At 50.2% G+C, this 12,152-nt stretch overlaps 1 protein-coding gene across 1 annotated transcript in view; it reads right to left on the minus strand.

Moving 5' to 3' along the window:
* Positions 1 to 266: 266 nt before the first annotated feature.
* Positions 267 to 12,152, minus strand: part of LOC117673241 (SCO-spondin-like) — a 123,176-nt gene continuing 111,290 nt past the window's right edge. The window contains exons 101-113 of the mRNA XM_087894296.1: positions 11,975 to 12,113; positions 10,435 to 10,637; positions 9,294 to 9,455; positions 8,479 to 8,606; positions 7,746 to 7,897; positions 7,143 to 7,189; positions 6,246 to 6,410; positions 5,945 to 6,156; positions 4,491 to 4,586; positions 4,200 to 4,260; positions 2,916 to 3,046; positions 2,650 to 2,800; positions 267 to 404 (exon numbers count right to left, since the gene is read on the minus strand). Of these exons, the coding sequence (XP_087750422.1) occupies positions 382 to 404; positions 2,650 to 2,800; positions 2,916 to 3,046; positions 4,200 to 4,260; positions 4,491 to 4,586; positions 5,945 to 6,156; positions 6,246 to 6,410; positions 7,143 to 7,189; positions 7,746 to 7,897; positions 8,479 to 8,606; positions 9,294 to 9,455; positions 10,435 to 10,637; positions 11,975 to 12,113 (1,670 nt within the window). The 3' untranslated portion in view covers positions 267 to 381. The remainder of the gene's footprint in view (positions 405 to 2,649; positions 2,801 to 2,915; positions 3,047 to 4,199; positions 4,261 to 4,490; positions 4,587 to 5,944; positions 6,157 to 6,245; positions 6,411 to 7,142; positions 7,190 to 7,745; positions 7,898 to 8,478; positions 8,607 to 9,293; positions 9,456 to 10,434; positions 10,638 to 11,974; positions 12,114 to 12,152) is intronic.

The raw sequence follows: 12,152 nt of genomic DNA on the forward strand, positions 1-12,152 counted from the left end.
ATGATGATGATGATGATGATGATGATGATGAACCAATCGATCAATCTTTCAGAATAGAGCTGGAAGGGACCTCGGAGGTCTTCTAGTCCAACCCCCTGCTCAAGCAGGAAACCCAAATACCATTTCAGATCCTTTTCAAACCCCTGGCCCTTTCTGGATTCTTTCCCATAGCAGACCTAGCTGTCCCCCCCCCCCCACAAAAAAAACCTTCCTCCCTTCCCAGTGGAGACCCCAGGAGACATGAGAAAGAACCAGGAGCCCATCAGGAAACTGCTGAAAATGGTTTATTGACTGAAAAGAAAGACTGTAGAAGGCTGGAGAATTTGCAGTGGGAGTGCCCCCGCTGCACTCCGATTTGGATCCATGGAGGAGAGGCATCAGTCAACGTTTGGAGAGGTCGCCACCTGGAATGAAAAGACAGGGAACTGGGAGGTCGGATCCTGTGAGGAGGGGGAGCATGGAAGGTGGGACTCCCTCAACAGTGGAAGATTTGAGGGGGGAAGGGTTGGGGGGTCTCCTTTGAGCGGGGCCTCCTTGCAAAAGTCTATATGGTTTGGGTGCTGAGTAGGGAGCTGGACTGGAGTGCCTGGGTCAGTGCCTGGGGGTCTCCAAATTTGGGCACTTTTAAGAATTGCGGACTTCAACTCCGAGAATTCCCCAGCTGGCATGCTGTAAGAGGGCTGGACATCGACTCCCTGAATTCCTGAGTGATTCTCGAAATCACAACCATTTTCGCTGACAGAGGACGGCAGGAGGCTGTTGTGGCCGTAAACAAACCCGGGCAGGCCGTGCACTGCCTCCCCAAGCTCCATTTTCATTGGCAGAGGGCTGCAGGAGGCCATCGTGGCTGTAAATGGAGCCTTGATGTGTGACGTGGAGATGGCCACGCCCACCCTGGCCACGCACCCCCAGCCCACCCAAGGTCAAACACAAGCCTGATACGGCCCTCAATGAAATTGAGTTTGACACCCTTGCCCTACACCATTTCTGACAGATGGCAGTCCAGTCTGGGTTGTAAGGTATAGGGACCCTTTTTCCGCCCTCTTGGAAAACTGATGGAGAATGATTACGGCTTCTTTGAGGGAGGGTAACTTCCCGACCGCCTTGAAGGAGGTGGTGGTGAGGCCCCTCCTCAAGAAGCCGCCCTTGGATCCAGCTGTTTTAAGTCATTTTCGTCCAGTCTCCAACCTCCGCTTTCTAGCGAAGGTTGTTGAGAATGTGGTGGCACATCAGCTCCTGCTGGTCCTGGATGAAGTGGATTACCTTGACCCGTACCAATCGGGTTTCAGGCCCACGTACAGCACGGAGACGGCATTGGTCGTGCTGGTGGATGATCTGTGGAGGGCCCAGGACAGAGGTTATTCCTCTGTTCTGGCCCTATTGGATCTTTCAGCGGCATTTGATACCGTCGACCACGGTATCCTGCTGCGTCGCCTCGAAGGATTGGGAGTGGGGGGGCACTGCTTTATGGTGGTTCTCCTCCTACCTCTCGGGTCGAACGCAAGCAGTGTTGGCAGGGGGGCAGAGATCGACCTTGAGGCCCCTCACTTGTGGGGTGCCCCAGGGGTCGGTCCTCTCGCCCCTCCTGTTCAACATCTATATGAAGCCGCTAGGGGAGGTCATCCGTGGTTTTGGGGTAAGGTATCATCAGTACGCTGATGATACTCAGCTCTTTATTTCCACTCCGAACCAACCCAGCGATGCCCTCGACGTGATGGCCCGGTGCCTGGAAGCGCTATGGGTCTGGATGGGTAGAAACAGACTGCAACTCAACCCGGCCAAGACCAAGTGGCTGTGGGTACCGGCATCTCGGTTCAGGGGAGAGGTGCCATCGCTGACTATAGGGGGTGAAGTTTTGACCCCTGTAGATAGGGTGCGCAACTTGGGTGTCCTCCTGGATTCACGGTTGAGCTTAGAAGATCATATACCGTGATCAGGGGGGCATTTGCCCAGATACGTCTGGTGCGCCAGTTGCGTCCCTACTTGGACCGAGATGCCCTATGCACAGTTATTCATGCGCTGGTCACCTCACGGATTGACTATTGAAACACTCTCTACATGGGGCTGCCCTTGAGGACCACTCGGAGGCTTCAGCTGGTGCAAAATGCGGCCGCGCGGGTTGTGATGGGAGAACCCCGATACTCCCATGTTACACCCCTCCTGCGTGGCTTACATTGGTTGCCGGTTGCCCTCCGGGTGAGATTCAAGGTGCTGGTGATGACCTATAAAGCCCTACATGGCTTAGGCCCAGGATATTTGGCGGACCACCTTCAGCCAGCAACGATATCCCATCGCCCGGTTCGCGCCCATAGAGAGGGCCTGCTCAGGGTGCTGTCGGCTAGACTGTGCCGGCTGGCGGCCCCCAGGGGTAGAGCCTTCTCTGTGGGTGTGCCCACCCTCTGGAATCAACTCCCCTTGGAGCTCCGATTAGCGCCTGACCTTCGCACCTTCCGCTGCGAATTAAAAACTTGGCTTTTTAAATCGCTTGACCTAGTCCGATGGGGGGTTTTAAGGGTTAAATTTTAAATTTTAGATTTTATTTTGTATTGTGGCTTGTGTTTTTATCAGTGTGAGCCGCCCTGAGTCCATTGGGAGATAGGGCGGCATATAAGCCGAATAAATAAATAAATAAATAAATAAATAAATTACCTTGGCAGCTGCTGCATTCACACCCACGGATAACCGGGAGAACCACGGGCTCCGTTTCGCTGCCCGGGCACTGCAGGTTCAGGATGCGCACCGGGCTGACAGGATCCAGTCGGTAACTGCAACAGTCGCAGACGGTCTCCAGGTAGGGTTCCTGCAAATGACAAACCGGACGAGTCCCGAGAAAGTCGACGGACATAGAAACTTCTTCCGGGACCCCTTCCCCAGGAATCACGGACGGGGTGAGGGGGTATCCAGGGTTGTCTTACCTCCGGGATGACGTTGGTGTGGGAGGCGCACTGACCCTTGCAAAAGCCCACCTCCACACCGGCCAAGAAGCAGAGGCCCTTGGTAATGTTGCGACGTTCAGTGAAGTGTCGGCAGTGCCGGTCAGGTTCGGCTGTCGGGGCAAAGAAAAGGTTATGAGCCTGGCAGAACCCAGGGGAGACCGGGCACACAGGTGGGATGGCTTAGTGGGGAGAGACTGAGGTCAGAATAGTCCGGAACCCCACAATTGGGGGGCAGGTGGGGTCTAGGAAGCATTGAGGATCGGATGCCCCGAATTCAGTGCTTCTGGCCCCTCCCACAAAAGCAGCTGATTTGATATTTTGGGTGCCCCGCTGGCGTTTCCACTGCAAAGCAAAAGTGCCTGTCTCCTCCCTCCCTCCCTCCTTTCTTTCCTTCCTTCCTTCTTTCCACAGGTTACTTGCTTGCTTCCTTTCTCTTTCTTTCTTTCCTGCCTTCCTTTCTTTTTCCTTCCTTCCTTCCCTTTCCTTCCTGCCTCCCTGCCTTTCTTTCTTTCTTCCTTGTCTTTCATTCTTTCCTTCTTTCCTTTCTTCCTTTCTTTCCTTCCTTCCTTTCTTTCCTTCCTTCCTTTCCTTCCTTCCTTCCTTTCTTTCCTTCCTTCCTTTCTTTCTTTCCTTCCTTCCTCAATTTCCTTCCTCCCTTTTCCTTTCTTTTCTTTCTTTCTCTTTCTTTTCTTTCCTTCCTTCCCTCGCTCCTTCCTTCCTTCCTCATTTTCCTTCCTTCCTTCCTCCTTCCTTCCCTTCCTCCTTCCTCTTTCCTTCCTTCCTTCCTCAGCTTCCTTCCTTACTTTCTCTATCTTTTTCTTTGTCTCTTTTTCTTTCTTTCCTTCCTTCCTTCCTCAGCTTCCTTCCTTCCTTCCTTTCTCTATCTTTTTCTTTGTCTCTTTTTCTTTCTTTCCTTCCTTCCTTTTCCTTGTGTCCGTCATACCTCTTTCTCCTTCCTTCCCCCTTTCCTTCTCTTTCTCCTTCCTTCCTTCCTTCCTTCCTTCCTTCCTTCCTTCCTTCCTTCCTTCCTTCCTTCCTTCCTTCCTTCCTTCCTTCCTTCCTCCCACCCCATCCCAGGTCTTCTTTCTTTGGCTGCCCCAAAGGGCAGAGAGTCTCTCAGCTCCTTCAGAGGGTGGTACCCTCAAATCTCAAGACGTCCCCCTCCTCCAGCACTGGGGCCGGATCTGTTCCTTCAGCTGCTTTCTTGCAGCTGAGGCTGCCTGCTCCCCATAACCGCCCCACTGCTTCCCCCGACCCACATACCGACCGTCTCCTTCCGGCAGACAGGGCAGCAAGACCCCAGCTCCTGCACTTTGACTTCGCCCTGGGGAGAGAAGAGAAAGGGCTGGTTTTTTTTCCCACTGAGGGAGAGGGCGGGACTTGAACCCAGAGCCGACTTTCAGACCTGGGGCTCCTGACAGAATGTCACTTCTGGGGACAGAAGCTGCAGGCTGGAAGGGGGCGGGTGGGGAGGCCGTGACATTCCCAACCCCCAGAAGCTCTTGGAGCTTTCGAGGGACGGAATAGGATGATGGGTCCCTGGGGAGGAAGCACCTCGAGGCAGACGAGAGGCAGGCAGCCGGTCTCACACAGTGCCCGGCCATTCACGCAGCGGCAGACTTCGCAGCCCTTACGCCATTCTGCTCCAGCCTGGGGGAGAGGGGGAAAGCGAGAGAGAGAAGAGGGGGCAGTGGGTGAAGCGTCTGGAGGAAGGGGGCTGTTTCCCAGGGGATGATGGGGAGGGGGCCCTTCTCGAGCCATGGAGGGATGAAAAGGGTTTGAAGGAAGGTCCTGGATGGAAGGATGGATGGATGGATATAAACAGAAGGAGAGATTGAGAGATAACAGATAGATATACGGGTTAAGGGAGGAAGGGAGGGAGAGAAAGAGAGAATGATGATGGGTAGAGGTAGATGACAGAGAGATAGAAATAGATAGATAGATAGATAGATAGATAGATAGATAGATAGATAGATAGATAGAAAGAAAGATAGATAGATGATTTATGATAGAGATTATATATGTGTGTGTGTGTGTGAGAGAGAGAGAGTATATGATAGATAGATGAAAGAAAGAGAGAGATAGTGGATATGTATGTGTGTGTATGTATGTATGTGTATATATATATATATATATATATTTGTCTATGTAAGTTTTCACAGGTATATATGTGTGTGTACAGTTAATATTTCGGATTTCTTCCCATGTAATTGTGAACATATCCGTAAAAGGGTAGAAACGTCGCTTCTACCGTTTTAGGGATATGTTCACAATTACACGGGAAGAAACCCGAAATATTAACTGTACACACACACACACACACACACACACACACACATATATATAGACAGAGAGAGACAGAGAGAGACAGAGAGAGACAGAGAGAGACACAGAGAAATATATATATATATATATATATATATAGAGAGAGAGAGAGAGAGAGAGAGAGGGGTGGGGGGGAGATAATAGATGATAAAAAGAGTGAGAGAATAGATACATAGGCAGGCAGAGAGATAGATCATAAAAAGATATAGATAGAAACAAAGAAATGCTGGCTATATATATATATATATATATATATATATATATACAGTATATATATACTGTATATATATATAGAGAAAGAAATAATATACAGTATATAGAGAGAGATAATAGATACATCAGGTAGATACTGTAGATATAGATAGATGAGAGAGAGAGACAAAGAGAGAGATGGTGGATAGATATATAGATGACAGAAATGATTGAATGAATGAATCAATTAATAAATGGACAGATATAAATAGACAGGGAGAGATAGAAAGATGGAGATGATTGATATATGATTGACATATGGATGGATGAATGGAGAGAGACAGATAGATGGATAGATGGATAGAAAGACCAAAATAGAGAGATGGATGGATGGATAACAACAATAACAACAGCAACAATGCAGCTATATTGATTTCCCCCTGGACTGAGTATCTAAACCTCTCCCGCTCTCCCACCTGCCTTTTACTCACCGAGTACATCTGGCCTCCCTCCTCACACTCGCAATGGGCAGCCACCACGCAGTGCCCACTGCCATTGCGGTAGTGCCCGGGCAGACAGGTGCAGCCGTCCCACACCGTCCCCCGGCTGCAGTTCCGGGGAAGCTCCTCGTAGATCTGATGGCAGCTGCGCTCGCAGGCACTTGACAGAACGGCGGGGCGGTGGTGTTCGCCCTCCGGGCAGGCTGGCACAAAGGAAGAGTCACGCCAAGTGGGTCAGAGCTAGCGAAGACCCCTCTTCCCCCCCTCCCGCTTCGGCAGGCCCGGCACTCACCACAATCCGGGAGAGCGCAAGGCGCCTGGCGTACCGACGGCCCCTCGCATTCGGCCCCATTGTACATGCGCGGCTGGATCGGGTGGCGCCGGGAGATCAGGTTTCCGGAGCCACAGGTCACGGGGCAGGGGGACCACGGAGTCCACTCGGACCAGGCGCAGGGCACTGGAGAAAGGAGAGGCCAATCGGAACAAGGTGGGAGGTTAGGACAGGGGCACCCAGAGGGCATCCGGGCAGAGGAAGATAGGGATCAATCAGTCTCAATCAATCAGAAGAGAGTTGGAAGGGACCACAGAGGTCATCCAGTCCTGCCCTCTGCCTGAGCAGGAGACCCTTACAGAACCACAGAGGTGGAAGGGACTTTGGAGGTCATCTAGGAGCCTGAGTGGCGTAGGAGGCTAATGCCTCCTACTAAGGCAGCATTTAACATCCAGCTGCCTGAAATTACTGCGAGTTCAAATCTCACCAGGCTCAAGGTTGACTCAGCCTTCCATCCTTTCTAAGGTGGGTAAAATGAGGACCCGGATTGTGGGGGCAATAAGCTGACTTTGTATAAATATACAAAAGTATGAAGGCTATTGCTTAACGCATTGTAAGCCGCCCTGAGTCTCCGGAGAAGGGCGGCATATAAAAATAAATAAAAATAAAAAAAATAAAAAATCTAGTCCAACTCCCTACTCAAGCAGGAGACCTTTACAGAATAGTGGAATGACCGAGGTGGAAGGGACCTTGGAGGTCTTCTAGTCCAACCTTCTACCCATGAGAAACGTGCTCTCTACACATGCCCAGAGGCCTCACGAAAAGCCCAGCATTCCGGACACAAAACCGGCCATACCGAAATCTGTTTTCAGTCTGGATGCCCCATAGAGACCTCCTTCCTCCTTTGAACCCTCTTACCATCACAGTTCTCCTGGGTGCAGGTGAAGACGCCCCTCCGGCAGACACTGCAGGGCCAAAGAAGAAAAGAACCCATCACCGCAGGGTTGTAGTCCTCATGAAGGAATCACTCTTTCTTATCCCAACCTCCCTTGCAGGATGTTGTGAAGCAAGAAGAGAACGCAGGCAGGCCTCGGCTTACAACAGTGGCCGTTCAATAGGACAAAACGGCACGGAATAGCGACCGTTTCTCACACTAACGACTGTTGTAGCATCAAAATTTTGACGCTTGGCTCCTGACTCATGTTTACGACGGTTTGCAGCGTCCCGGGGTATACGTGATTCCCCTTTCATGACTGTCCGATAAGCAAAGGCAATGTGGAAGCCGGATCGACTTCCCAACCACGTGACTCCCTTAAATCTATAGGGATTCTCTTAACAACGGTGGTGGAAAAAGCCATAAAACGGGACAGAATTCGCTGCACTGAGGTTTCACGGAAATGTGGGGCTTGAGGAAGGCTGGGTGAGTCCAGGACCCTGTGCAAAGCCGGGGTCCCATTTGAGGAGGTGCCTCCATTTGCCTCTTCTGATTGGTCACCCAACCGGGACCTGCTGCCTACTCACCAGGTGTTGCATTCATGTCGGAAAGTACTGCCAGGCCCATGCTCCTGCGTGCGCTCTTCCTCAGATAAGTTGACAGCCCAGGGCGCGGCAGGCGCCTGGCCGATCACACACCGGCATTCTTCTGGGGGGACGCACAGCCCGTCCTGCAGCACCTGTGGGACAGCAGGCCAGGGTTTCTCGGACTTCAACTCCCAGAATTCCCCACTTGAGCAATGTTTCTCAATTGGTGGCCATTTTAAGAGGTCTGGACTTCAACTCCCAGAATTCCCAATCTGAGCAACATTTGTCAACTGGCAGCCATTTTAAGACATCTGGACTTCAACTCCCAGAATTCCTCACTTGAGCAACATTTGTCAAGTGGCGGCCATTTTAAGACATCCGGACTCCAACTCCCAGAATTCCCTGGTTGAGCAATGTTTCTTAATAGGCAGCCATTTTAAAACATCTGGACTTCAACTCCCAGAATTCCCCATTGAGCAATGTTTCTCAACTGGTGGCCATTTTAAGACATCTGGACTTCAACTCCCAGAATTCCCCAGTTGAGCAAGTTTTCTCAACCAGCAGCCAGTTTAAGAGGTCTGGACTTCAACTCCCAGAGTTCTCTAGCTGGCATTGAAGGCTGGAGAATTCTGGGAGTTGAAGTCCAGACTTTAAGAGAAGTGTCTAAGGTGAAGAAACATGGCAGTAAATAGAGAGGGGTGGGGCCTTTTGGATGGGGGAGGAAGACACTCACTTGGCCAGGTGGGCAAATGCAGCCGGGCTGGCAGTCTTCTTGCAGACATTGAGTTTCTGGCCGCAGATCGGAGCAGGTGTGTGGACAGGTGTTAGCACAATTCTGGTAGACTTGGGTCCCAGGGCATTCTGGGAAGGGAGGGCAGAGAGTGGGTGGAGAACCCACCCCACAGTTGCTGGTAGTTGGGAAGACCCCCTAATTCTAATCCCTACTCCTACCTTCACCCCAATCCTAAACTTCTACAGCCAAAATCCCCTAACCCTATTCCTAAATCCTTAACCCTACTCCTACCCCTACCTCCAATCCCCTAATTTCCTAACTCCACTCCTACCCTCATCTCAATCCTAAATTCCTATGTCCCTAATGTCTTAATCTCCCAACCTTAACCCTAAACTCGTACCCTAACCCTAACCATAATCCCCTAACCTTACTCTAACTCTAATCCTGACCCTTAACCTCCTAACCCTAACTAGCCCCTAATTCCTAACTTTATCCTTCCTCTTACCCCTAAACCCTTAATCTTGATCCTCTAATTTGGGGGTGGATAATTAATATTCCCAAGGGGGCCACATGAGGGCGCTGGTGGACCGAAGGAGAGCAAAACGACTGCGCAGAGTCGGATCGGAATCGGCTTCTTCTCCTGCACTCTGTTAATTATTTATGTTCCAATTGACCTCACTCCAAAGGGCCAGAGGTAGGGGTGTAATATACTCAGGTCTGCTCTTACCCCTAATCCTTACTGTCCTTTTCAAGAACCAGTTCCCGGTCTGGACATTGCACCCAGGTACGTTTCCCGAACATGAGCAGGGACTCACCTAGCGTGCAATTCTGCAGGTGGCATATGCGGTGCTGCAGGAGCGGGGAAGGGCAGGGCTCCCCCAGAGGGGAGAGCAGCTGGCGGTGCCTCTCAGAGACCCCTCCTCCACAGCTGGTGCTGCAGGGGCTCCAGGCGGTCCAGTCGCTGAACATGCAGCCAGCTGTGGGAAGATGGGAGGAGAATGGTTGTAAATTGAGGGCTATCTGCAGATGAGGGAGAAAGAGAAGGGAGGGAGGGAGGGAGGGAGGGAGGGAGGGAGGGAGAGAGAGAGGGAGGAAGGAAGGAAGGAAGGAAGGAAGGAAGGAAGGAAGGAAGGAAGGAAGGAAGGAAAGAAAAAGAAAGAGGAAGAAAGGAAGGAAAGAGAATGAAAGAAAGAAAGAGAGAGGAAGGAAAGAAGGAAGGAAGGAAAAGGAGGAAAGAAGGAAGGAAGGAAGGACAGGGAGGGAGGGAGGAAGATGAGAAGGAAGGAAGAAAGGACTGAGAGGAAGGAAGGAGGGGAGGAAGAAAAGGAAGGAAGGAAGAAAGAAAGAGGAAGAAAGGACGGAAGGAAAGAGAGAAAGGAAGGAAGGAAGGAAGGACAGGGAGTGAGGAAGATAAGAAGGAAGGAAGAACACAGAGGAAGGAAGGAAGGACTGAGAGGAAGGAAGGAGGGGAGGAAGGAAGGAAGAAAAGGAAGGAAGGAAGGAAGTCCTTGCCTTATGACCACCATGGAGCCCTAAGCAAGACAGCTGTCCAACAATTTTGGCCCCGTTTTACCCAACCTCCCTTGCCACCATCGTTAAGTGAATCACTGCTGTTCTTAAATTAGTTGCACGGTTGTTAAGTGAGTCAGGCTTTCCCCCTTGACTCTGCTGGTCAAAAGGTCGCCAAAGGGGGGGGGTCGTGGGACCCTGGGATCACTGTGACTGTCTTATATCATTCAGAATTTTGATCACACAATTGTGGTGGACCAGTCCTCAGTGTAAAACAGGGTCGTCAGTCCCTTTTTTTTGGTGCCGTTCGAACGGTCACTAAACAAATGGTCGTAACTTGAGGACTACCTCCCACCTTGGGAATAGCAGCCAGGGATCCCCACCAGAGGGGTGGCTGCATCCCGTGTTCACTCCCCACTAACACAGCCGTCCCCCAAAATATCTCACCTGGGCAGGGCTGGGAGTTGCAGTGTGCGGCGCCTTCCATGGACTCAGCTACACAGGGCGCTCCGTAGAGGTTCTCATGGCAGGACCGATGCCTCAGAGTGGTGCCCCCTCCACACGTGGCCGAGCAGGAGCTCCACGCCGACCACTCACCGTAAGACGGGCACTTCTCCTCCGGGCAGGAGAAGGAGCCGTTCTGGCAGGTGCTGGAGGGACAAAAACCAGGCGCCAAAGACGCAGTATGCCATGAAGGAGCCTTAATTCCCCCAAGCAGAAAACCTGGGGTGCTTTTTGTCACACGATTAAGCAGGGATTGTGTTGTTCAAAAAAGAAGAATGTGCTCTGCACTGGTTTTAGCACAGAAAAACTGGAGCTCCTGCCCTCCTTAACCCGGGTAGATTGTCCCCCTGTTTTTCAGCACACCAAATTTGCCACTAGAGCAAAACAGAATAACAGACTGACAGAACAGCAGAATAACAGAATAAGAGAATAACCAATTGACAGAACAACAGAACAACAGACTGACAGAATAGCAAAATAACAGAATAAGAAATAATAACAAAACAGAATAACAAAACAACAGAATAACAGAACAACAGAAGAGCAGAGCAACAGAACAGCAGAATAACAGAATAGCAGAATAACTAATTACTATTAAGTGTTGTACCTTATGATTCTTGATAAGTGTACATAAAAGTATCTTTTCTTTTATGTACACTGAGAGTCTATGCACCAAGACAAATTCCTTGTGCGTCCAATCACACTTGGCCAATAAAGAATTCTATTCTATTCTAACTAAATAAGAGAACAAAAGAATAACAAAATTACAGAATAATAGAGCAGAGCAACAAAACAGTAGAATGACAGAATGACAGAAAAAGAAAATACAGAATGAAAGAATAACAGAACAACAGAATAACAGAACTACAAAACAATAGAATAACTGAATAACAAAATAGCAGGATGACAGAATAAGAAATAAAAGACAATGAGAAAACAGAATAACAGAACTACAGAATGACAAAATAACAACAGCAGAATAACAAAATTACAGAACAACAGAACAACAGAAGAGCAGAGCAATAGAACAGCAGAATAACAATAACAGAATGACAGACAAATCGTAAGAACAAAACAGAATAACAGAATGAGAGGATAAGAAATAATAACAAAACAGAGTGACAGAATAACAGAACAGCAGAATAACAAAATAACAGAACGACAGAAAAGAAGAGCAACAGAACAGCAGAATAAGAGAATAGTCTTGACTATTGGAGTCTTGACACTTGCAGGCAGCCATTCCACTGGTAGACCTGAGACGTGGGGTGGCTGCAACAGCCTCTTTTATCCTCTTTCTCCCCACTTCCCAGACATTCAGCATCCAGGAACAAATAAACCAAAACTGCCCTTTCGGTATTTAGGGGCACCGCAAAATCCTCCGTCAGTTGAGCTTTTTGCAGACACAGAACAATGTAGAACAGGGGTCGGAGGGGACCTTGGAGGTCATCTAGTCCAACCCTGCACCCTCTGCCCCCTCACCCACCAGTTGTGGCAATCCAGTTCTGCCGACTGGCCGGGGAGAACTTCCACGCTGCCGTTCGCTGTGGGGAGACCGCAGCGGCAAGCTGGGATTGGCACGCAGGACCCATCTTGCAAAAGCTGCCCCTCGGGACACCGGCATCCTGTGGGGAGGGGGAGGAAAAGCTCAGGGATAGCCGGCC

Source organism: Pantherophis guttatus, chromosome 4, assembly GCF_059756535.1.
Source record: "Pantherophis guttatus breed Tessera chromosome 4, ASM5975653v1, whole genome shotgun sequence".
Classification (NCBI taxonomy): Eukaryota; Metazoa; Chordata; class Lepidosauria; order Squamata; family Colubridae; genus Pantherophis; species Pantherophis guttatus.